The 22638-nt window shown below is 47.0% G+C and overlaps 1 protein-coding gene across 3 annotated transcripts in view; it reads left to right on the top strand.

Annotated features, from left to right (window-relative positions):
- PLCE1 (phospholipase C epsilon 1) overlaps positions 1-22638 on the top strand; it is a 1554148-nt gene that overhangs the window by 1176583 nt on the left and 354927 nt on the right. For 2 of the 3 annotated variants that reach the window (XM_078643386.1, XM_078643387.1), the window contains exons 21-22: positions 9138-9179; positions 9697-9815. In XM_078643386.1, coding sequence (XP_078499512.1) covers positions 9138-9179; positions 9697-9815 — 161 coding nt within the window. The remainder of the gene's footprint in view (positions 1-9137; positions 9180-9696; positions 9816-22638) is intronic. The other variant, XM_078643388.1, reaches the window with a different exon arrangement.

Genomic DNA, 22638 nt, shown 5'->3' with positions numbered 1-22638 from the left:
CAGAGATTGCAGTGGTGCTATGGCGGTCCGATGCCCAAGTTGTAATTCGTTGGTCAAATCGCCAGTACATCGGTGGCCAGACCGCCCCCACTGCACTACCGCGAATTTGGCGGTCCTCGGACTGCCAAACTCATCATTAGACCCTTAGTCTCCACTCTTAATGACCTCAGGTTAAATTTAAACAATGGCTTTCCCATAGGTCTTCTTTTACTAGACCTCTCACCTTCTTTCGACACGATTGATCATTCAGTTATGGTTGGGTGTTTCTCTTAGCCTCAGAGGCAAGGTTATGCATTGAGTTGGTTCAACTAATAGTGACTGCAGTCGGGCTCTGGAACTTTTTTCATTTAGGCCCAAAAGGTGATAAGTCTATTGTTTGGTCCCACAGAGACCTTCCTTGTCTCTGTGGGACGTATATATTTGATCTCTGATTCATCTGGTATGCTCCTTTGGATTGGACTTTGTCTTATGCTGATGCCACTCAACTCCTGTTCAGCTTTCACAAACCTCTAAGTGTACTGAAAAAATACTTTTGAAAACCATGCCTAATAGCTATTCAATCTTTGAAAAAAATCAAAACATAGCGTTGGCAAGACTGAACTCTTGATATATGGCCCTGGGTCACCTTGGACCGTAGATCTGTGGGCTTCGTGTATGGGCTCTTTCCACATGCCCGCAGATATTTTTAGGAATCTAGGTTACACACTAGACAAGAAGCTGTCCTTGGAAGCCCCAATCAAATGCCACTGTATCCAAGCCTTCCTTTCAGCTTAACCTGATAAAGAAAAGTTTGAAAGTCATTTCTCCTCAGCTTCGACCCATTGAAGTAGCTGCCTCACTTCAGTCCATAATTGACTATACCAATGCCTTTAACCTGGGCTTTTACTAGGACTATACGTTAAACATCGTTTACCACGAGAACATTTCCCCGGAGGGAATTACAACACGGTTGTTACAGCGACTGCGTTGTAACCACGCATACCATTACTCCGCAAGTCGGAGCAACGACTTGCGGAGGGGGGAATTCAACTCGCACCTTGCCTACTGTCCGCACAGACTGCAGACTGGAGTTGGAATAGTAAATTATACTATTCCAACATCCAGCGCCCCCCCTCCGCAAGTCGTTTATATGACTTGCGGGGTAATGGTATGCATGGTTACAACGCAGACGTTGTAACAACCGCATTGTAATTCTCTGCGGGGAAAACCGATGAGTAAAAAAGCGGTATATTCGGACTATACCAATGCCTTTAATCTGGGTCTAAATTCCTCTCACATCTGCAGTTGATTCAGAGCACTGTGGTCTTTGTAATGTCACCAAGGCTCGAGAAAGGCTACACTGTCTTTCTTTTACTTCACATATAGAGTTTATGGCACTCTGCATAGTGCTTAAAGCCATGTTCGGCTTTGAAGCCTCAGTTATTCTAGTTCGCATTAGAAGATATAAACTTCCACACTCCTTACGTGCAGCCTCCAAATTTTTGCAGCAGTTCCGCATTACAAACTGGTGGGTATGAGAGGAAGACCCTTTACGTTCCTTGTGGCATGGGCTAGGTACCGCCTACCTTCCTATGAACAGATATTGAGAACCACAGTTTGGTCTGAAAAATACATGTAATCTATATATTCTACTAATCTGGTCAGATTTCTTGGCACACTGCTACTCTATTTCATTGACTTAGACTTAGTTTACTTCTTTCCTTTCCTGCTTCCCACTATCCTAGATCCACAGTTCCCAATAGTGAATGTTGCACTTTATAAATACTCTAATTCCTTAATTATTCATTCATGTCCAAAGTTGCTAGAACAAAAGTGTTTGGTTGTTATGTTCTTCTCGTCATGTCTTTCGCAAATAGTAGCATTAACTGAAAACGTTCCCACTTAAATCAATAAAAGTAAAATTATATTTCAATATTACATTAAAAAAAAGTTCAATGATCAAATTGGAAAGTGGACAACTCTATTCAGTGCCAGTTCACCTGGAAAGCCTTCTATTAAAAAAACTATTCTTTATCTTGAGAAAATCCCTATCATACACAGCTCCAACAGCTGATATGAAACCTGGTTTAGGTCTCACACTATGCAAAACTTGAAATAGAAAATTCCAGCACACATTACAAAATGTTTTTCCGCTCCAAGGCGGCTTATAAATATGGAAGAAGTGTTTTCTGAACATGATACCTGAATGCAATCCAGCTCAACACATTATTTTTCAGACTCCTGGCTTCCTTAAGGAATCCTAATTGTTCTGTCTCACTAAGTTCCCCACTGTGGAAATGATTATTGAACCTCTCGCTCCCCCAAGCCCCCTCCACCCCCTGCAGTAAAGGTCCAGTTCTGGACCAACTAGAGCATGTGCTAATTTTTACCACTCAAGTTATGAGCATTGTCAACAGATTGCAGTGTTTTCCAAACAAATGTCATTGCATCTCTCACTTAGGTGAATTAAAGGTAGAACATGCTGAAATGTTGTATTCTCCACTTATTTATGCCCAGCAAGACCGGGTGCATTTCTTGGCAAATATGGTGCCATTCTTCCACCAAGATCAGTAAGCCGTAGCTCCTCGCTGGTGTTACATAATGTTGGCTTCTGCTTGAACACATCATCCTGAAACTTTACAGGAAGGAACTGAGGTGGTCGAACTTTAAAAAAAAATACAATGGTGTCTGCCACTGTTAAATATATAGGTACAAAAATAAAATAAAAAAATAAATTATATGAATATATATTACCTATTGGCAGTTGCCACTGTGCGTACTTATTGTTAAATCTGCATTTCCATAAGAAAAGCGTTTTTTGGTTTGCTTATAACTTTACTGCTGTTCGATGATTCTTCACGAACCATTCATTGAGACGGCCAATCACAATCTCTCCCATTTCTGCTTAAGCCCTCCATTGCAGTCAGTAGTGTGGATGACCAGTTATCAGTATATTTTGATATCCATCCTAAGCTGACCCACCAGGATCTTGACGTCTGGGGGACTATATTGTGGGTTACACAAGTACAGAGTGATGTCTATCGAGTGCATGGCGAAGCTACAAGTATTTATGAAATTGGGTTTTAGATCAGGAGAATTGCTCTTGCAGCTCCTAAAAAGGGCCTCGTGCGATCCTCTTCATACATCACCCAGGACTGAGATGTCAATTATCCCCTATTTATTGGACCCTTCTATTGTGTTTTAGCCGTTTCCGACGTCACAGAGGGTCTATTGTGTCAGATGCCAATCGCATCTGGTTAATCGAAGAACAAATTGCCAGTTCAAGAATGCCACTATGGTGTCTCCTGGGAGGTGTCCGGGAACAGGGTTGATGTAAAGTATTCTCATGATATTACCTAGACCTAGTATGGACAGTTTAGTCCATTAGACTGGACCCCCTGATGAACCCACCCCCCAGCCCCGTTCAGCAATCATTAATTGTGCAACCCGTAATAGTCGCAGGTCGACCATTTTCATTCCTCCATCGTAGACAGATTGTCAACATTGCTAACAGAAAAGAGCGTATTGTCGCTGTGAGGTGTCTAAACAAGGTGTTGGAGAATGTCAGTGGAACGCTTTGCACAACATAGAGAGAAAGGGAAAGGATCGTCATTTTAAACAAGGCCACTCTGCCCAGGATGTGAAGTGGAAGTTCAGCCCAGTTTAGGAGATCTTTTTTCATTCTGGTTAAAATCGAGGAGAGATTGGTGCTCCAGGTGATGCTTGGTTCCACTGCAATATGGATATTGAAAGCTTAGCCTTCTTGATGGGATAGAGGTAATAGTCACTGTCGCATTTCAGGGGGGTCAGCATTCACTTATGTCAATTTGTGTGAAAGCTAGATGCCTCTTTATATAAGTCAAGTAGTTTTAGAATGCAAGGTCCTGCGAGGTGAAGACTGGCAAGAAAGAGCAGCTCTATTAGACTATTCTTCCATCACCATTCCCGTACTTGAGCATTGCATCTGATCAGGCTGGTTAGGGGATTGATGGCTAGGGCAATTTGGAACAGGCAGACAGGACAGCCCTATCTTGTTCTCATGCTGATTGGAAGTGAGTCGGATGTTACTCCTTTTCTGTGAGATCTCTACTGGCTGCCTCTGAACGCTTTAATTATTTTAAACTTGTCTTCTTGACCTTCAAAGACTTGTAATTTCAACAGCCTCACCACTGTCATAACTTAATTAACATTGTCGTTGGAGCAATACATCTAAGGAATAAAGAAGCCATTAGAAAACAAAAAAACAGGAAATGTAAATCCCTCAAATGTGCTCACAGATGCTGCTCAGTTGCTACCCTTACACTCTGAATCGCTCTCCTTGCTAAGAACTGACAAAAATACTACATTGGTGTGTTCCAGATCTTGGTGTGTCTTCTCCCTGGCTACACCTACCCCAAATATTATCTTCCTGTAAATATGACTGTTCTTTTCCTAAACTGTGATTTTATATGTTAGTCTTTTTGTGTTAATTTTGTTTTAATGTAAAGTGCTGTGGCTATATAGGAAACCTTAAATTAATGAATTTATTGTTAGCAACACAGTCATAACGCCCCTAAGTGACCTTACACATAATGGCACAGAAGACTTAAACACTAACATCATTGGTGAATACCATACTAATGATAAAACCTAGATACACCATCTCTGGACACTCATTTCCTTTTCACTAGGCTCTACACCAAAGGGGTGATTCCAGGGCCAGACAGGCCGTAGCGGGCACCGGGTGTTTTCTCGGTGGGCCGGAAGGGTGGGGGCAGTTTTGGAGCAGCGGGAGCCGGTTTTTCTCATTATTGGCCCCCTGTAACAAAATAACAAAAGCTGCATCAGCAGGTTCCCACCAGCGCCCGCCCCCCACCCAACACTCACACACACTTCCCCGGGCCCTGTCTGACTTAATAACCAGGGCTGGTTTGCGTTCTCAGTCCAGCCGTGGATGATTCCACATAATACAAGAATTGATTCTTTCTTGATTTATTAGTAGAATATCCACTCTCCACTAGGCCAACATGTGTTTAATGATTACTATTGCTCATCTGTGCCACATCAATATTTAAGATTAAATCGATCAGCAAACAGACAACACAGAGTCAATAATAAAGTAATTTCAACTCTACCTAGAGTGCATTAAAAATTATATGCCACATACCAACTTACAAAAGAGTTTCAACTCATTTAGTGAGTAGGCTCAATGTAAACATGTTTGGACACAAGCAACAGACTACACTGATTTATATGACATAGACAAACCACAAAATTCATCAGTTCCATAAGAAGGCACAAAGAAAGAAGGGCATGTTTTGTATGTACCACCATGTTATAGATTGCCTAATTGTCTTCTTAAATTAAAACTCCTGTTGATAGTCTATCTCAGACACCCTATATCAAATCAACCGCCTTCTGTTTAGCCCTATGTCTTATTTACATATTAATGTAGCCCAAATCATTATCCCTCCTATCACATTACAAAGAAAAGATTAGAAACAAGGACAATGAAGGAAGAAACTGAGACCAGTCACACCATGTCTTCTAATTAGATGAATATTAGAGAATACAAAATTGTACTACAACTTATTGCTATGATTGCCTTTTGTTAGCCTGTTAAAAAGTTTACATTTCTAGTTATGTCCTGATGGTGTTTTTTGAATCTTGTGAAAATAATGGCAGCCACTCTTCATGTCCAAATTGATAAAGAAAATATGGTAAGCTGTAAACAATTTCCTGAAGACTTAGGTCAGTTGAATAATGTCTTCTCGCCATCTTTATCCTGATGCAGTAGATCAGTGGTTTATAACCTGTGGTCCGAGGATGCCTAGGGGGTCGCGAGTCCCACTCAGGTTGTGCACGACTGTTAAAAATTTAAATGACATTAAAATGAATGCATTCAAATGAATAAGGTTTATACAAACAAAGAAGGAAATTGAAAATGGAAAAACTGTTTTCCCATATTTGATTGTCAATTAAACAAAATATTTCATTTTCGGTGTATGCTTGCTTTTATATTTCTCTGTATTGTTCTGTAGTTCAAATCCTAGAAATTACTTAGGCCGGGGGTCCCCAGCTTTCAGTAATGACTCAGTGGGGTTCCTCAGATTCCATGAATTATGCCATGGTGGTCTACAGAGGTCAAAAGATTAAAACCACTTCAGTAGCTAAGAGTGCAGCTAACTATTGTAATTTCCTTTTTATTAAGGCTCCTTGAGTTTCTCAGTTAAATATTTTAATTTCTTAGTTACATCCTACAGGCATTGTTCAGATTCTGAAAAATAATAGAGACTCTTAGTATGCAAATTCTAAAAGATTAATACGTGGCATTGCACAACTGAATGATCTCCTAAAGACCTCTTATCCCGTTTCTATTCCATTAGTTCTGCCTTAGTGCCATTCTGTGATCACTTTGCTGGTCAAGTCAAATGTGGTTGACCGCAATTGATAACACTAAAGGAGTGACAGAAACTGCAAATTATTAATGCTGTATCAAATAGGCTAAGATTGCAATGTCTGCCACTTAGTGACTAAGGACAAATAGGGGAATATGATGCAGGTGTGAGAGCCAGTGCTTGTCTCTGTGAATGGGGCTTAGGCCCATTTAAGCAAAACCAAAGGGGATGATGGACGTGTTGAACATTGCAAGCACTCACCCCCAGTCAACTGATCTGGCTTTAATCCATCATCATTCTTTAGCTCACGCCGCCACCCCAGTTCAGACATGGCCGTATGCAAATCAGTCTGACCCCGTGCCTCATGGGAACAGTCCAGCCCGAACTGCCAAGCCATGTCTTCCCTGGACCGGAAACAAGCATCCTGGGACCGGTTTCTGGCTAATCAGCCGTCATCAGCCAGGCTAGCTTGAATCCAGTGGCAAAGTGAGCCAGGGACCCACGTCTGGGCATACCCTGCCAACTTAAAGCGAACAAAGCAAAACCAAAGGGGATAATGGACGGAGTGTTGAACATTGCAAGCACTCACTCCCAGTCAACTGATCTGGGTTTAATCCATCATCATTCTTTAGCTCACTCCACTACCCCAGTTAGGGCTGGACTGTTCCCATCGGGCGCAGGGTCAAGACTGATTTGCATACGGCTGGGTCCAAACTGGAATGACATGGTGAGCAAAATAACGATGGATTTAGGCCCAGATATCTGTACTGGGGTGAATGTATGACATTGTTCTGCCTATTGTCCATCAATTGTTCTTTTTGCATTTGTCACCCCGAGTGGGACGGGTATGCTCAGACATGAGTCCCGTGCTCTCCATGCCACTGGAGTCAAGTTATCCTGGCTGATGAGGGCTGAAAGCCCGAAACCGGTCCTAGGATGCTTGTTTCCAGTCCAGGGAGGACCTGGCATGGCAGTTCGGGCTGGACTGTTCCCCTCGGGCGCAGGGTCAAGACTGATTTGCATATGGCTGGGTCCAAACTGGAATGGCATGGTGAGCAAAAAAATGATGGATTTAGGCCCAGATCCCTGCACTGGTATGAACGTATGACCTTGTTTTGCATTCTGTTCATCAATTGTTCTTTTTGCATTTGTCACCCCGAATGGGACGGATATGCTCAGACGTGAGTCCCATGCTCTCCATGCCACTGGAGTCAAGCTATCCTGGCTGATGAGGGATGAAAGCCCGAAACCGGTCCTAGGATGCTTATTTCCAGTCCAGGGAGGACATGGCAAGGCAGTTCGGGCTGGACTGTTCCCATCGGGCGCAGGGTCAAGACTGATTTGCATATGGCTGGGTCCAAACTGGAATGGCATGGTGAGCAAAAAAATTATGGGTATAGGCCCATATCTCTGTACTGGGGTCAACGTATGACATTGTTCTGCATTCTGTCCAGAGGTGTGGCTCACTGGTTAGAGGCGGCAGACCTGTAAGCAGAGAACGGCCCGGGACCAGGGTTCAATTCCCGACGCGGCAGGGTCTTGGACCAGGGTCAACGGACTTGATAATTCTCGCCTCAGTGCCTACTCTAACCAGGGAACACACTCGGTAACTCTGGGCATTAAGCTTGCCTCATCTCTACAACGGCCCCCCACAGACGCCAGGGATGCCTGGTTTCACCCTGGAGATACCCACAAAGGGAGCATCTCACAGGGAAAACCAGGACGGGTTCCCCAGCGGTCTACAGCGCCAGGACACTCGGGTAGAGTAACAGTGCGCTTTACAAGTATCCCACATTTATATTTACTTTTACAATTGTTATTTTTCATAGGTCCATTTAAGGACTCGTGTGAGGCCCCTCACTTATCCCTGGTTGCATTTGTTCAAAGGCCCACATTTTCTAGGCAACTAAACCTTTACTGCAGATGGCTTTGGGCCTGTAGCCTTACCCTACATCCAACTCACCAGGAGCATAGCCCACACACAGTAGGGGTTGGTAGCAGGTCAAGGCTCTGCACTCTGCCTTGTGTGGCCAAGCACCCCTCCATCCACCATGCTCCCTCATATCTCATTTCCCCAATGGCTATGCATATCAGTGGTTGACCACAGGTTCTGAGCACAGCCCCTGTGCGGGCATGAACTGCTGGTTCACCAAATGGCTGGGCCTGTGTTAGGCCCTGTGCCCACACAGTGTGTGGTCAACTCCCAAATGGAAAAGCCACGAGAAAACTTTGTGCCGCAGGCGTTGACTGACGACCTTGTCCTGAGGCAGGGTCTAGCATTTAACCTCCCTTATGGCCGACCCGTCACTGCACACACAGTTAGCAGGCTAAGCTCAATTCTGGTGTGCCAACTTGTTTCCAGACCCATGAAATGCTTCCAAAGGTATTAGCAAATCAGAGAATTTATTTGCTGTTGATGCCTTCCTCAGATCTGCACGAAACCTGAAATCCTTGCACAGGGCTTACCTTTCTAACTGCCTTCCGAAATTCATGTAATTTTATCAAACAGTGCCATGGTTAGACTTGGTTTGTAAAGCATTGAGATTGAAAGCTGACCTGCACCAGTGACTTCATTTTTATTCTTATGCAGAACATTAGAATTGCAAGTAAGCAACTAAGTGTGCCCAATTATTTGTAAACTGTTTCTTAGCTTCCATACTCCTTTAAATTATTCTATTTTGCATTCTACATAATATTTACAATTTAGACCTCATTTTAATATCTCTTGTGGCATTTCTCTTTCTTCTCTTTTCTTATTTTCTTTCTGCCTCTTCCTGGTAGCTGACGTCCTTAATGCTTCCCCTGCTCCTAACAGCCATGAAGGTAAACACCATTTGGTTGTGCGTTTTAACTGCATGCCTTTCACATCTGCATTTCCAGCTGCTCAATATTGCTTATTGAGAAGAATAAAGCAATATTGAAAGTGTTCTCTTGACCACTGCTCTTCTACTAAACATCACTTGCATACTGCATGTGTGTATTACCATGGGTATGAGCTAGATGTTGCACTGCACCCTTAAATTGTTTCCAAATTGCATAATTTCAATATGCAACCAATGAGAGTGTACCCCGTGTCTATTGTGAGAGCTCATCTTTCTGTGCTCATTTTAAAGGTCATATTGAAATATTGTCGAGGGTACATATGGAACACATTCCTGTTATTTTATCATTGAGGGAGTAAATACAGTGACCAAACCAGTACAAACTACCCATTATTCTGTGTTACATTATGAATGTGTTCATGCAAGATCCAAATCTGTTTACCAGATTCTGCTGCTCACCCAGAGTTCTGCTCCTCTGTCTAAACTGTTTATCTGAAATAAAACTAATTAATTTTTAGATAATATACTTGATGATCGCCCTGAAAATAAGTCATCTAGTGATAAACTGCAGTTTGAATATATCGAAGAAACTGCTAAAAGGATTAAGAAGGCGGACAGCTCTACCAACAAAGGGAAGGTAATATGTTCATTTTTAGCATCTTGATGTTATAATTCTTAGACCTTTTGTTAAGGTTTCTCATGTCTAAGAAAGAGCCTTTAGAAATATATGGCATGTGTAGTAATCTTATTCACTGATTTATTATATGTATGTGGCAGTATTTTTTTATATTCAAGCAAGAGTACCTAAAATGCTATCAAACTTTAAAGCATTCAAATGAGCTGTAAACAATGTTGTAAATTGTCTTATAATGTTTATATCAAGCATTGAAATTGTAACAGAAACATTGCAGATACAGTGAAGTTGATAAATAAATAGAAAGTGCTGATATTACCAATTGTCTTAGCTGAAAAGGCATAAGGGACCAGACTCTCAAATCTTTCTTCAATGAGTAGTTGTAACTTTCTGTTGGAAATCCTGGAATGGAGTATAAATCTAAAGTAAGTTACGAGTAAGTCACACATACTCTCATACACATATCTGTTAATCAGGGCGAATGGCTTTAAAGAAAGAATCTGGGAAAATAATTTGTGCTAGATTTGGTTTACTGAAATCCCTCAAACCAACAAGGCCAATGTGTATTAACAGAATTCTTCATGTATCTTCCCTTTATTGCACAGAAACCTGGGTTGACCCCCCTAGACCCCTGCCTTGGAAATCTAAATCCCCGGCTGTACTGCCACCCAATCATTTTGCCTTTATGATGTAGCAAGACATTATAAATTCTGGTCGGTTTTCTGGTAGAAGCAACATTAATAAGTGGCTTTCCTCCACTATTCACTTGTTTGACTTTATCTAAATGGTGAGGTTGGGATTATAAACCTGAGAAAATTAGACCTATTTCAGGGCAAATGATATGCTCACTTTGAGCTACTTGTAGACCTTAGTAATCTTCTCAAGAACAAAGGTATTCGTTGTCAGAATTGTTTATGTGGGTGATGGTCCTCTTAACCATGCTGCCTCAGCCAGTTTACAGTATCCAAAACGCACAACCACCTTTAGTTAGTTACCGAATTAGAGCTTGTAACTCTTTAACAACGTCTCCAATGTTAGTGTTTTGTTCTGCTGTGAAACGTTAAAAAATATCCAGAAACTTTTAAAGTTTCCAGTATTTTTAGTTGTCAGTGCATTACACTCTGTGCCAATATTCTCATTAGTGCAAAGTCTAAATTAGTAGACTTTAAATTGTTCAGTCTGTTATTCTTGAAACTCTGTCCCTTGGCTAAGTGTTTTTCTTGAGGATGATGGAGTGGACACTTAAAGTGCAATGATGTTGAGTGTGAGGCACAGGCAGAGGCTCCTGGGCCTCAACAGTGGGAGTTGAGATTGCTTGCCACTGGTTTCCGGGGCCTTGTCCAACTTTGGCTCTGCAAACTGGGCTAAGCACAGCCTCTTCCGGACTACTATGGTAAGCAGTTATAGGCTTCTCAGGGTGGTATTGTGGGGATCCTCGATTCAGAAGCCAAAGATTTCCAGTGGATATTTCCAGGTGTTTCCCCAAATTCTGAAAACATGTCTATGGATTTTGACTCCACAAAATGTTGCCAGTATGTGTTTTTTCCAGTGTTTACTAAATCCACTGTTGAGTAACATTTTTCTTGCCACAGGACCGTCTTGCATGCGGTGTTGTATATTGTACATTTAAGTTGTTTATATTTTGACAAATGTTCTTTAAGACTCACATAAAATGACAAAACATTTTGCCTATTGTTTATTTTTTATGTCAAACAACACATACTACTACTGCCTCTTGCTTCCCAATCAATATTCAGAGAGTGCGTTTATCCTCATAAATTACCTTATTTGATAAGACTGCTGGCTTAGGGCCAAATAATTCTTTGAGGAACTAGATAACCTTTGGTGCTGCAGACATACTCGTCACCTCTGCTCTTCTGTTTGCACGCAGTCTGTCTCTAGCTTCTTGGCTCACGTGGGTGAAACTCAATCAGTGCCAATAATGCATCCCTGGAAGGACCCTCCTCCTAGAAGTCGAGTCCCTGGAGTTTGCCTTCGGGCGGTTGAGTACTCCTACTGAGGCATTGCTTCTATCTTACTTGGAGTTGGGAAAGAGAGATCTTTACCTTTTATTCTCGGTTCACCCCTGCAAGCGTTATACCCCCACCTGCTCTAATCACCATTGACTGCAGATGGCTGGTGCTCCAGTAATGGCATGGAGTGCTCTCCGTGATTTTGCTGTCAGTCAGGTCTTCATTTATAGAAGGAACTGTATTTAAAACTATTTACGGGATTCCGATTGCGACTTAGTTGTGCTTTTGTTTTTCAAGCATTTCTCTTTATCAAATGAGGCTAGTCCGTTATCAGTTTTATGTTTTAGGTAGTGTAACCTGATGTGCTGGGGAGGAATATGCACAACCAAATTGATTGTGGCATGGACATGCATTCATGAAGCTGGGCCAAAGAAAGATAATAGATGCATTATGAAAGGACTCTACTCTTCATTAGTACAAATACATAGCTAAAGGGCAGCTAATTCATTTGCCACTGCTTCAGCTGTAGACCCAAGAATTGAGCATGTTAAAAGCTGAGAGCATTATGCTAACATGTTTACTCACAGCTGAAGCTCAGAGGCCCTCCATCAATTTGGCATGGTCAGTAGATGTGATCCAAACGTTTTGCAGGCAAGCTGTTTGACACCTCATTCAAACTTGTCACAGCACTACCGCTTTCACTGTCTCTGCTACTACTAAATCCATGGTTGAAGAATCGGCATCAGGAGAATCCAGGTTAGCAAACTACTGGGCAGTGGGTGTCACGATCATTATACAAATATATGTATAACTGACATAACAACTAGAAATCGATAATGTGGATTAGAAGTATTTACAAAACATGGGGTCAGACTGCCACCTGTAAACCTAGACCTTTGTTGTGTTTAGGCAACTGGAATATGAATGGGTGAAAGTCTCAAATGAAAGAATTGAAATTTCTCTTGCTTGCGCTACCAACAGGACTTATTTAGTTGGTCTGCCTCACTTGCTGGGCAGGAGTTACTATTGAGGGATGAGGTTTTAGAAGGTTGGAGACATGGCAGGATTTCTCATACAGACAGCAACTGCAAAAATTCATCAAAACTGGCACATGCTGCTCTTTGACTGGTTTGCCTTCATAATAGGCTAAAGCCCTGGGCGATCCGATTGGCATTAACAGCCTTTCTTTCTTCGATCAAGGCAAGGCTGGTACAGGTGTTCACTGACGACATGACCTCCATGTGGTACTGCAACCAACAGGGTGGGATAGGGTCATGGACCCTTTGTCAAGAGGTCCTACGTCTCTGGGCATGGTTGAAACTGCGGGGCATTTCTTTGTTGGCTCAACACCTGGTGGGATATCTGAACACCGGGGCAGACTAACTCAGCCATTGATGCCAAGCGAATCATTAATGGTGTGGGGAGAGCCTTGGTTAGATCTGTTCACCATTGAAGAGGACTCTCAATATCAGCAGTTCTGCGCCTTGGAGGTTCCAAGGCAGTTCTCGATCGGAGGCGCTTTTCGCCTCAAGTGAAACTGTGGCATTCTGTGCTCCTTTCTGTTGGTACCACTTCTGCCCAGAGTTCTCAAGAAGATCAGGAACGACCGGGGCAAAGTCATTCTTGTGGCTCCAAAATTGGGCTTGTAGATTGTGATATTCGAGCTCCTGCCCCTTATCCCAAATTCTATTGTTGCCCTTTCTTTCGCCAAGCAGGACTCTGCTCTGGACACCATTAAAGGTTACATGTCTGCTATTTTGGTATTCTTACTGTTTCCGGACCAACCTTCTTGGTTTTTAAGTCACTCGTTGTGACTGGATTCCTCAAAGTTCTACAACACATTTGCTCCCTGGCCATTCCTCATGTCCCAATGGCATCTTAATTTGGTCCAGACTTTTCTTATGTGCATGCCTTTCGAGCCGCTGCACATCTGCCATTGCTGCCTGCTTACCATCAAGGCTTTACTAGTGGCCATAATATCGACCAGGAGAGTCAGTGAAGTGCACACCCTCTGTGCACACTCCTTATACCACCATTTAGACAAGCTAGTTCCGTAGACCTGTGCTTCCTTTCTCCTGAAAGCTGATGCATTTTCATGTAGGTCAAAACATAACTATGCCTACCTTCTTTGCACTGCCTCACCCTTCTTAGGAAGAGGAGAGACTCCAAGGTCTGGACCCTAAAGAACATTGTTGTTCTAGCTAGATAGCACAATAAGGTCACGGGTTGGATGATCAACTATTTGTGGAGAATGTTGGGGTTAAGAAAGGGAAGGCCATGCCGAAAAGGACCATATCATGATGGATAGCTTGAAGATCTGCTACACATAGACTAAGAAGCAACCCCCTGAGAGCTTGCATGCTCATTCTACCAGAGCCAAGCCTGCTGCCACTTGCGTTAGCTCATGGAGTCCCTGAACTGGACATCTGCCCAGCAGCAATGTGGGTGTCACTGCACTTGTTCACCAAACATTACTGTCTGAATGGTCAGGCCTCTTGTAAAGGGAACTTTGTTCGTTTGGTCCTGCAGGACTTTTGGTTAAATCTGTGTCATAGACCTACCTCTGGGGAGGTATTGCTTGGGTATGCATTCTAAGGTGAGGTATCTGCGACAGAAGTCTCTATCAGATGAAAAAGTTATTTACCTTCCGTAATGCCTTATGTGGTAGAGACTCTATTTAGCTGCTGATTACCTGCCCTCTCATCATTCCTGCTCTGTGAAACTGATTCCTATGGTTACCCTTCTTTGAGTTTCTTATATTTGTTCTTTCTGCATCCTTTTCCTTACTCCCCTCTAAAAGTACTCTCTGTGAATCCAGAGAGCCTGTCTTATTGATGGCACAAACAAGGTGTGATGCTTCGGCACCTGGCTGTCATCAGTCCAATAGAAGGAGTAATCAGAGAAAGAAAAAAGAACATGCCTCACCTAGGCACTCCCTTACTCTTATGGTCTCCTAAATAATGCATTCAGTGGCTATCATCTGCAACCTAAGGGTTGAGTCTAACTTACAATTTAAATTTAGAGTCTCAGGAAGATCTCAGTCCGTAGTGCTTGTCCGTAATAAAGCCATTAAGGTGTATCCCCTATGTGCAGATTGACAGCTTTTGTAAAAGATGGGATGTTATAACCCACCACCACTGTGTTAAAGATTCAGCCAAAATGATGTACTTCACAAATTGAGCTGGATAATGTTATAATGGTATAATGAATGTTTGACCCCGTAAAGTCTGTGGCTATGAGGCCCATGCTTTTATGTCTTAGGTCCTCAATCAGAATCTGATGCAAGACACATAAAGCAGGGCCCATGCACATTCTACCTAGTCCAGTCTTAAAGTCAAATAGCTTAGTCTGAATTGACGTTCTCCTATGTCAGAAATTCCTTTCTCTGTTATGATTTAGTATATGAGGACTGCCATTTGACTTCTTAATAGAGAAGTTATTCACCCAGATTATCACCTGAGAATCTGCCAGAAGACGGTCTAACCTATTGCTGGCACACTTCAAAGATGCTGCATCTTGCCCAGTGCTGGTACAGCCAAGTACCGGAGGAAGGCTGCTAGTGCAGAGAGCGTGTGTGACCTTCACAGGGAACGTTGCCTTCATGCCTCAACAGATAACAGCCTTTTCTGCCAACAAGGTATGCAGTGTGTCGATTCTCCCTAAGAAATTCTAGACTGCAAGCTGCTCTGCTTTCCATGCTCTCTCTATTGCGCATAGAAGTAGGTTTTAGGGTGCTAGGTTTAAGATGACAGATCTGAAAGAGACACGTTGGTGATAGATTCCTTACCTTAGAATATCCCCAGTCATCAGACTGGATCCGGAAAATTTTGCGTATCAATACCCCTGCGCGCCAGCAGGCGTCGTCCGCGGCTCCGCGTCCGTCGTCAGCGTTGTTAGCGCCGGAATGACGTCGTCGGAGTACTTAGACGCCGCCCTCGCGCGCTGACGTCAGTTCTTCTTTTTTCCGCGCCAGCTAGTGCAGCTCTACCCCTTAGTCATTTTTTGACTAAACTTTTTTGATCTTTTGATCATTTCTCTTCTCGAGTCTTCGACTCCGACGGTGCCGGTAGGGATGCCCGGGTTTAAGCCCTGTTCCAAGTGCGACCGACTGATGTCGGTTACCGACCCCCATCGCCGGTGCCTCAAGTGTTTAGGCCTCGACCACGACGACTGCACCTGCTGCCGGGCCCTGACGTCTAAAGCTAGGCGGGAGAGGTCCCGCAAGCGACTTAAGCTCCTGCAGTCGGCCCCGCGCCGCTCCAGGTCCCGGTCCCACAGGAGGTCGAAGGACCGGTCGCGGGGTCGGAGCCCTCACAGCTCCGGGAGTGGACATAGGTCGTCAGGATACAAGTCCTCGGGTAAGAGGCATGAGAGGTCGGAGAGACGTCATCGTTCCTCCGACCCACCCCGACGCTCGCGCGATGCGGCCGGGGATTCGGGTGACACCACCCACGCGGCTCCGACGGACGCCAGAGGAGGTCGAGCGGTACCTCATGGCCATGAGGACCCTCCCTCCTCAGCCGGGTTCCGTGGCGCCTCCGGGCCCAACGGCCCCGGCTGGAGGGCCAAGCGGGTCGGGTGCTTCGGCCCCGGCGCCGACGGCGACTTTGGTCCCGGCGCCGGAGGCCCTCACTAAATCCGCTTCCGGATCCGGGTCGTCGCCTCACCGGCGCCGGCCCTGCAGGTGTCGCCCCCGGCGCCCACTGTGGACGCCGTCCCCGATCCTACCCTCGGTCCGGTTACCGCTCTCGACGTCGTTTGGAGATTTCTATTTCCACGAACCGGCCCCATCTGTTGACCCTGACCTGCAGGAGATGGGTGACGAGGGTGATTGGGAGGGGTCTGTGGACCCTCTGGCACAGGAGTGCCAGTCTCAACAGGACTGGACATATGAGTTTGGGGAGGCCAGTGGACTTGACACTTCGCCAGACACTGGATTTGTCTCCCCTCCCACCGTGGCTACGGAGGAGGGGGCTGCTTACAGTGTAGTGTTGACGCAGTCGGCCAAGGCCTTACACCTTGAGCTCCCCGTCGCGGCCGTGAGGACTAACCTCCTCACTGAGGTCCTTAAACCGCAGGCAAGCTCCACTGAGCCTCTGCTGCCGTTTAATGAGGCCTTGTGTGACGTTCTTGTGGGCACTTGGTCCAAGCTCGCCACGGGTCGGCCTGTGGATTGGAACGTGGCCAGACGCTACCGCCCGGCCCCGGGCGACCATTGCTTTTTGTCCACCCATCCCACCCCCGAGAGCCTGGTCATCCAGGCCTCCACTTCCCAGACCGCATTCCCGGAAGCTCCACCCGATTGGGAATCCAAGAGGTATGAACAATTCGGGAAGAAGGTGTTCTCGTCCCTGAGTTTGGGACTGCGGTCAGTCAATACCGCATGCCTCTTGGGCCGCTACACCCACACCCTGTGGGACACGGTCGCGGACGTGCTGCCACAATGTCCGGAGGAGGTCCGGGCAAAACACACCCAAGCCCTTGCGGAGGGTCGAGATGCAGCGCGATATTCCATCCGGTGTGGGCTGGATACCACGGACTCACTGGGCAGGCCGATGGCAACGACGGTGGCGGTTCGACGCCACGCCTGGTTGAGGTCCGCCAACTTTAAGGTCGATGTCCAGGCCACTCTTCTGGACATGCCGTTCGATGGCCGTCGCCTGTTTGGCGACAAGGCAGACCATGCGCTTGAGCGTTTTAAGGACTCCAGGGCTACGGCCAAGTCCTTGGGCCTCTCGGCCCCACGTCAGCAATCGGGTGCCTTTCGCTCCTTTCGTGGCCACAGAAGGGGCGCCCCCACACGTGCTGCCAGCCATGCACCGCAGAATGTTCAACAGCGCGGTGGCGGCCGTGGAAACCGCCGTGGCGGCGGTCGGGGACAACGGCGAGGCCAGTCCACACCTTCCCCCGCAGCACCTGCCTCAAAACCCGCCTAGTCCGTGCTTTCAGGCCCATGTGATGCCAGTGGGGGGCAGGGTTCGCCATCACCTCTTCCACTGGCGCACTGTCACGTTGGACAGGTGGGTGCTGCAAATCGTCCGAAGGGGCTACTCCCTCCCCTTCGAGGCGACCCCTCCAGCCATGCCACCGCAATTCCACCGCGTGTCGGGGGATCACTTGCAACTTCTGCAAGAGGAAGTCACGGCCCTCTTGGCCAAGGGGGCCATCGAGCGCGTTCCTGGGCCAGAAGTAGGGTGTGGTTGTTACTCCCACTACTTTCTGGTGCCCAAGAAGGGCAAAGGGGGCCTACGCCCTATCTTGGACCTATGGAACGTCAACGGCCTCCTCTGGAAGGAGAAGTTCAACATGCTGACTTTGGCTCAGGTCTTAGCTGCCCTGGACCCCGGAGACTGGATGGTAGCGTTGGACTTGCAGGACGCTTATTTTCACATCCCCGTCCTGCAGGCCCACTGGCGTTACCTGCGGTTCACGGTAAGCCACGAGCACTTTCAGTTTACCGTGCTCCCCTTCGGCCTTACAAGTGCCCACGGGTGTTCACGAAAGTGATGGCGGTGGTCGCAGCTCATCTGCGCAGGTTAGGGGTGTCAGTCTTCCCCTACCTCGACGACTGGTTGTTGAAGGCGGGCTCGCCCCAAACAGTCGTCAGCCACCTCCAGACTACGGGCGACCTCCTGCACTTGCTGGGGTGCTCCATCAACGTGCCGAAGTCACACCTGTGTCCCTCTCAGAAGCTCCTCTTCATCGGGGCGGTTCTAGACTCGGCGCAGTTTCGGGTTTATCCTCCCGAACAGCGGGTTTGGGATATTCAGGTTCTGATTCCGATCTTTCAGCCTTTATCCCGAGTCTCGGTCAGGTTGACGCTGCGGCTTCTGGGGCTGATGGCCTCCTGCCTCCTTCTGGTGCATCACGCCCGGTGGCGGATGCGGGCTCTGCAGTGGGACCTGAAGTTTCGGAGGGCACTGCAAGACAGTTGCAGTGGTGGCTCACGGACCGCGATTGGGTCAGTGGCAGATCCCTCTCCCTACCCCACCCGGAGCACGTGGTTGTGACGGACGCGTCCCTCCTGGGCTGGGGGGGCCACATGGGAGAGGCGGAGATCAGAGGCCTCTGGTCTCCGGCGGAGTCCCAGCTCCACATCAAACTTCTGGAGCTGCGGGCGATCCCACTTGAACTGAAGGCATTCCTCCCCTCTGTCCGGGGGAGTGTAGTGCAGGTGTTCACGGACAACACCACCGCCATGTGGTACTGCAACAAACAGGGCGGGGTGGGGTCGTGGACCCTATGCCAGGGGGCTCTGCGCCTCTGGCAGTGGCTGGAACATCAGGGCGTGACCCTGGTGGTTCAACACCTGGCAGGTTCTCTGAACGCCAGGGCGGACGAACTCAGCCGTCGGTGCATGATGGATCACGAATGGCGTCTGAACTCGGACTTGGCGCAAGGTCTCTTTCAGCAGTGGGGAGAGCCTTGGTTAGATCTATTCGCCACAGAAGAGAACGCGCAATGTCACGCGTTGGAATTTCCAAGGCGGCACTCGCTCGGAGACGCTTTTCGTCGCGAGTGGAGTTGCGGTCTTTTGTACGCCTTTCCGCCTATACCACTTCTGGCCAGAGTGCTGAAGAAGATCAGACGCGACCAGGCCCAAGTTATCCTTGTGGCTCCGGACTGGGCACGAAGGTACTGGTATCCCAAGCTACTCAGTATGTCAGTCGATCCCCCGGTTCGTCTGCCTCTTCGGGAGGACCTTCTGTCGCAGCAGCAGGGGACGGTCCTCCACCCGAAACTGTCTAGTCTCCACCTACAAGCTTAGAGATTGAGCGGCGACAGTTGAGGCCATTTGAATTGCCTCCTGAAGTCTGTAATGTCATTCTGTCAGCCAGGCGCCCCTCCACAAAGTCGGTATACGCCTGCAGGTGGAACAGATTTGTGGCATGGTGCACAGCAAAGACTCTGGATCCACTCTCTGCTCCCCTTTCTGAGGTTCTCCTCTTCCTTCTTTCTCTTGCCCAGCAGGGCTCTGCTCTGGGCACTCTCAAGGGGTACCTTTCTGCCCTTTCCGCCTTCTTAAGGCTACCTGATCAGCCTTCCTTGTTCAAGTTCCCGATTGTAAATAGGTTTTTGAAGGGCATCACACACATGTTTCCTCCTGTTCCGTTCGTGATGCCCCAGTGGGACTTGAATCTTGTACTTACTTACCTAATGTGTGCTCCCTTTGAGCCGCTCCATAACTGTCCTCTCCGTCTTCTTACTTTGAAGACTGCTTTCCTGGTTGCCATCACCTCTGCCAGGAGAGTGAGTGAGCTCCAGGCTCTTTCTTCTACACCTCCTTTCCTCTCTGTCCATCCAGACAAGGTTGTGTTGCGGACAAGAACCTCTTTCCTGCCCAAGGTTGTCACAGCCTTCCACATCGGGCAGTCCATTACCTTGCCCACCTTCTTTCCGCCTCCGCATCCCTCGAAAGAGGAAGAGAGGCTCCACCGTCTGGACCAAAAACCTGCGCTCTCTTACTATCTGGATCGCACACGCCAGTTCCGGGTGGATGACCAACTCTTTGTTGGTTACGTGGGCGCTATGAAGGGAAAGGCGGTGCACACGCGGACCATCTCTCGGTGGATCATCTTGTGTATCCAGGCATGTTACTCCTTGGCTAAGAAGGAGCCCCCTGTTGGACTGAGGGCTCATTCCACTCGGGCCACGGCGACTACCACTGCCCTGGGCTGGGGAGTGCCCTTGCACGACATTTGCCAGGCAGCTACGTGGGCCTCGCTGCACACGTTTGCAAGACACTATTGCCTGGACAGCCAAGTCCGGAGGGATGGCTTCTTTGGCCGTTCCGTCATCCAGGACTTTCTGGTGTGATTATTGGTTCGCAGACCTACCACCGGGGTTGGTATTGCTGGGGTATCTATTCTAAGGTAAGGAATCTATCACTAACGTGTCTCTTTCAGATGCACAGGTTACTACTTGTGTAACGATATATCTGTAAGAGACATTAGTTAGTGATAGATTCCTTACCGACCCACCCATCCTCCCCGTTCTGCGAACCGATATCTAGGGTTAAGGTCATCCCCTTTCAGGGCCCTAGTTTCATGGCACCAGTGTTGGTTCTATCATGGCTCTGCATATCTGGCGCGGAAAAGCTGTGTATCAGAACTGACGTCAGCGTGCGAGGGCGGTGTCTAAGTACTCCGACGACGTCATTCCGGCGCTAACGACGCCGACGACGGACGCAGAGCCGCGGAGACGCCTGCCGGCGCGCAGGGGTATTGCTACGCAAAATTGAACGGATCCAGTCTGACGCCTCGGGATATTCTAAGGTAAGGAATCTATCACTAACTAATGTCTCTTACAGATATATCGTTACACAAGTAGTAACTTCTGCTTTAACCACATTAGAAATGTTAATTTTATTCTTATTGCTCACTATGTGCCTTCTTGCTGTTTTAATGATACCCTGTGTAGATGAGAAACAGCTCATTCCTATCTTAATAAATGCATTTTATTTAAAGTGTCTTATTCATAGTGCAGTATGTGTGTGATGCTGTCAATAACGAAATATGTTGGTTTCTGTTACTATGGTAGCCCTGATCTCTTTATAGGGATTGTTAGTAACCCAAAAACAGTAACTCTATTTCACCAATGTGTTGGATTGGGTTTTGAGGGGCTACATTAACCTGTCTTTCACATTCAGCGCTGGTGCATTGACCTGAGTTCACTTGTGTCTCCAATGGATGGAAAAGCAAACCTTGTAGCACTACTCCAAAGTCCTAGTTGCGGGACATGGTGTTGTGGTTAAGAGACAATGCTTTGCAATTTAACAGCGACAAAACAGAGATTCTGCACTGTGGGGTGGGCAGAGTGCCGTCAGTTCTACCATCGGATTTCTGGCCTTTCCCCACGGATGGCCCTCTGGTACCTGTGAGCATGGTGCGCAATCTGGAGGGCAGCTGCAATGATAAGCTCAACCTGGAATCACACGTTAATAAGATAGTCAGGAAGCTTCTCTGGGAAGGCAGGCCTCGTACAGCTTTTGTCAAGTTAACCCTCCCGTGGTACGATGGAGGCATAGGCCTCCCGGACTTGAGGAAATATTATTGGGCCTCACACCTTGCGGCGGTGAATCACATAGTCTATGGGCCCCCGGGGGACCCAGGCTATGCTATGGATCGTGGGCAGGCACTGGGTGGAGATATTATGAAAGCCTTGTATGCCAGACCCGGGAGGTTTCTGCTGGCGGGCCAGACGGCGCACTCTGTACAAGTTTGGCACGCTGCAACTAGAAGTCTGGGGTGGGAAGGAAGATTGACGTTGGCCATCCCACTGTTCTGTTCCGAAAAGCTGGGGAGCTTGTGGAGGTCTAAGGGGTTTGATAAGTGGGACCTCATTGGGATCAGCCAGATTAAGGATGTGTGGGGGAAGGGCAGTGTGCAGACATTTGAATCTTTAAAACAACAGTACAGGTTGAATGATAATGAACACTTTCGGTACAGACAGATTAGACACGCTCTTCTTACCCACATACCCGGAGACGCTGAGCTTCCAGAGGCTTCTCCTCTCGAGGATAGAGTGTTGGACGGACACATCCCTGACAAGACTATCTCCTTGATCTATAGGAAGCCTGTTAATAATATAGAGGACCCGTTGGGGAGTATTCGAGCAGCGTGGGGAGCAGACGGACTGGAATTAGAAGATGAAGACTGGATAGATGCAGTCTCCTCCCCCAAAGTGGTTGTAATTCAGATGAAGCTCCGACTGGTACAGCATAAGATCTTGCATAGGTCATATATCACTGGGCCTAGGCTTGTACACATGGGGCGTGCGACGAGCGGAGAATGTAGGAGGGGCTGTGGGGAACTTGGCACTTTCATGCATATATTATGGCACTGTGAGAGGAT

This window comes from Lissotriton helveticus, chromosome 5_1, assembly GCF_964261635.1.
Source record: "Lissotriton helveticus chromosome 5_1, aLisHel1.1, whole genome shotgun sequence".
NCBI lineage: Eukaryota > Metazoa > Chordata > Amphibia > Caudata > Salamandridae > Lissotriton > Lissotriton helveticus.
This window is presented reverse-complemented; position numbering and strand designations above follow the sequence as displayed.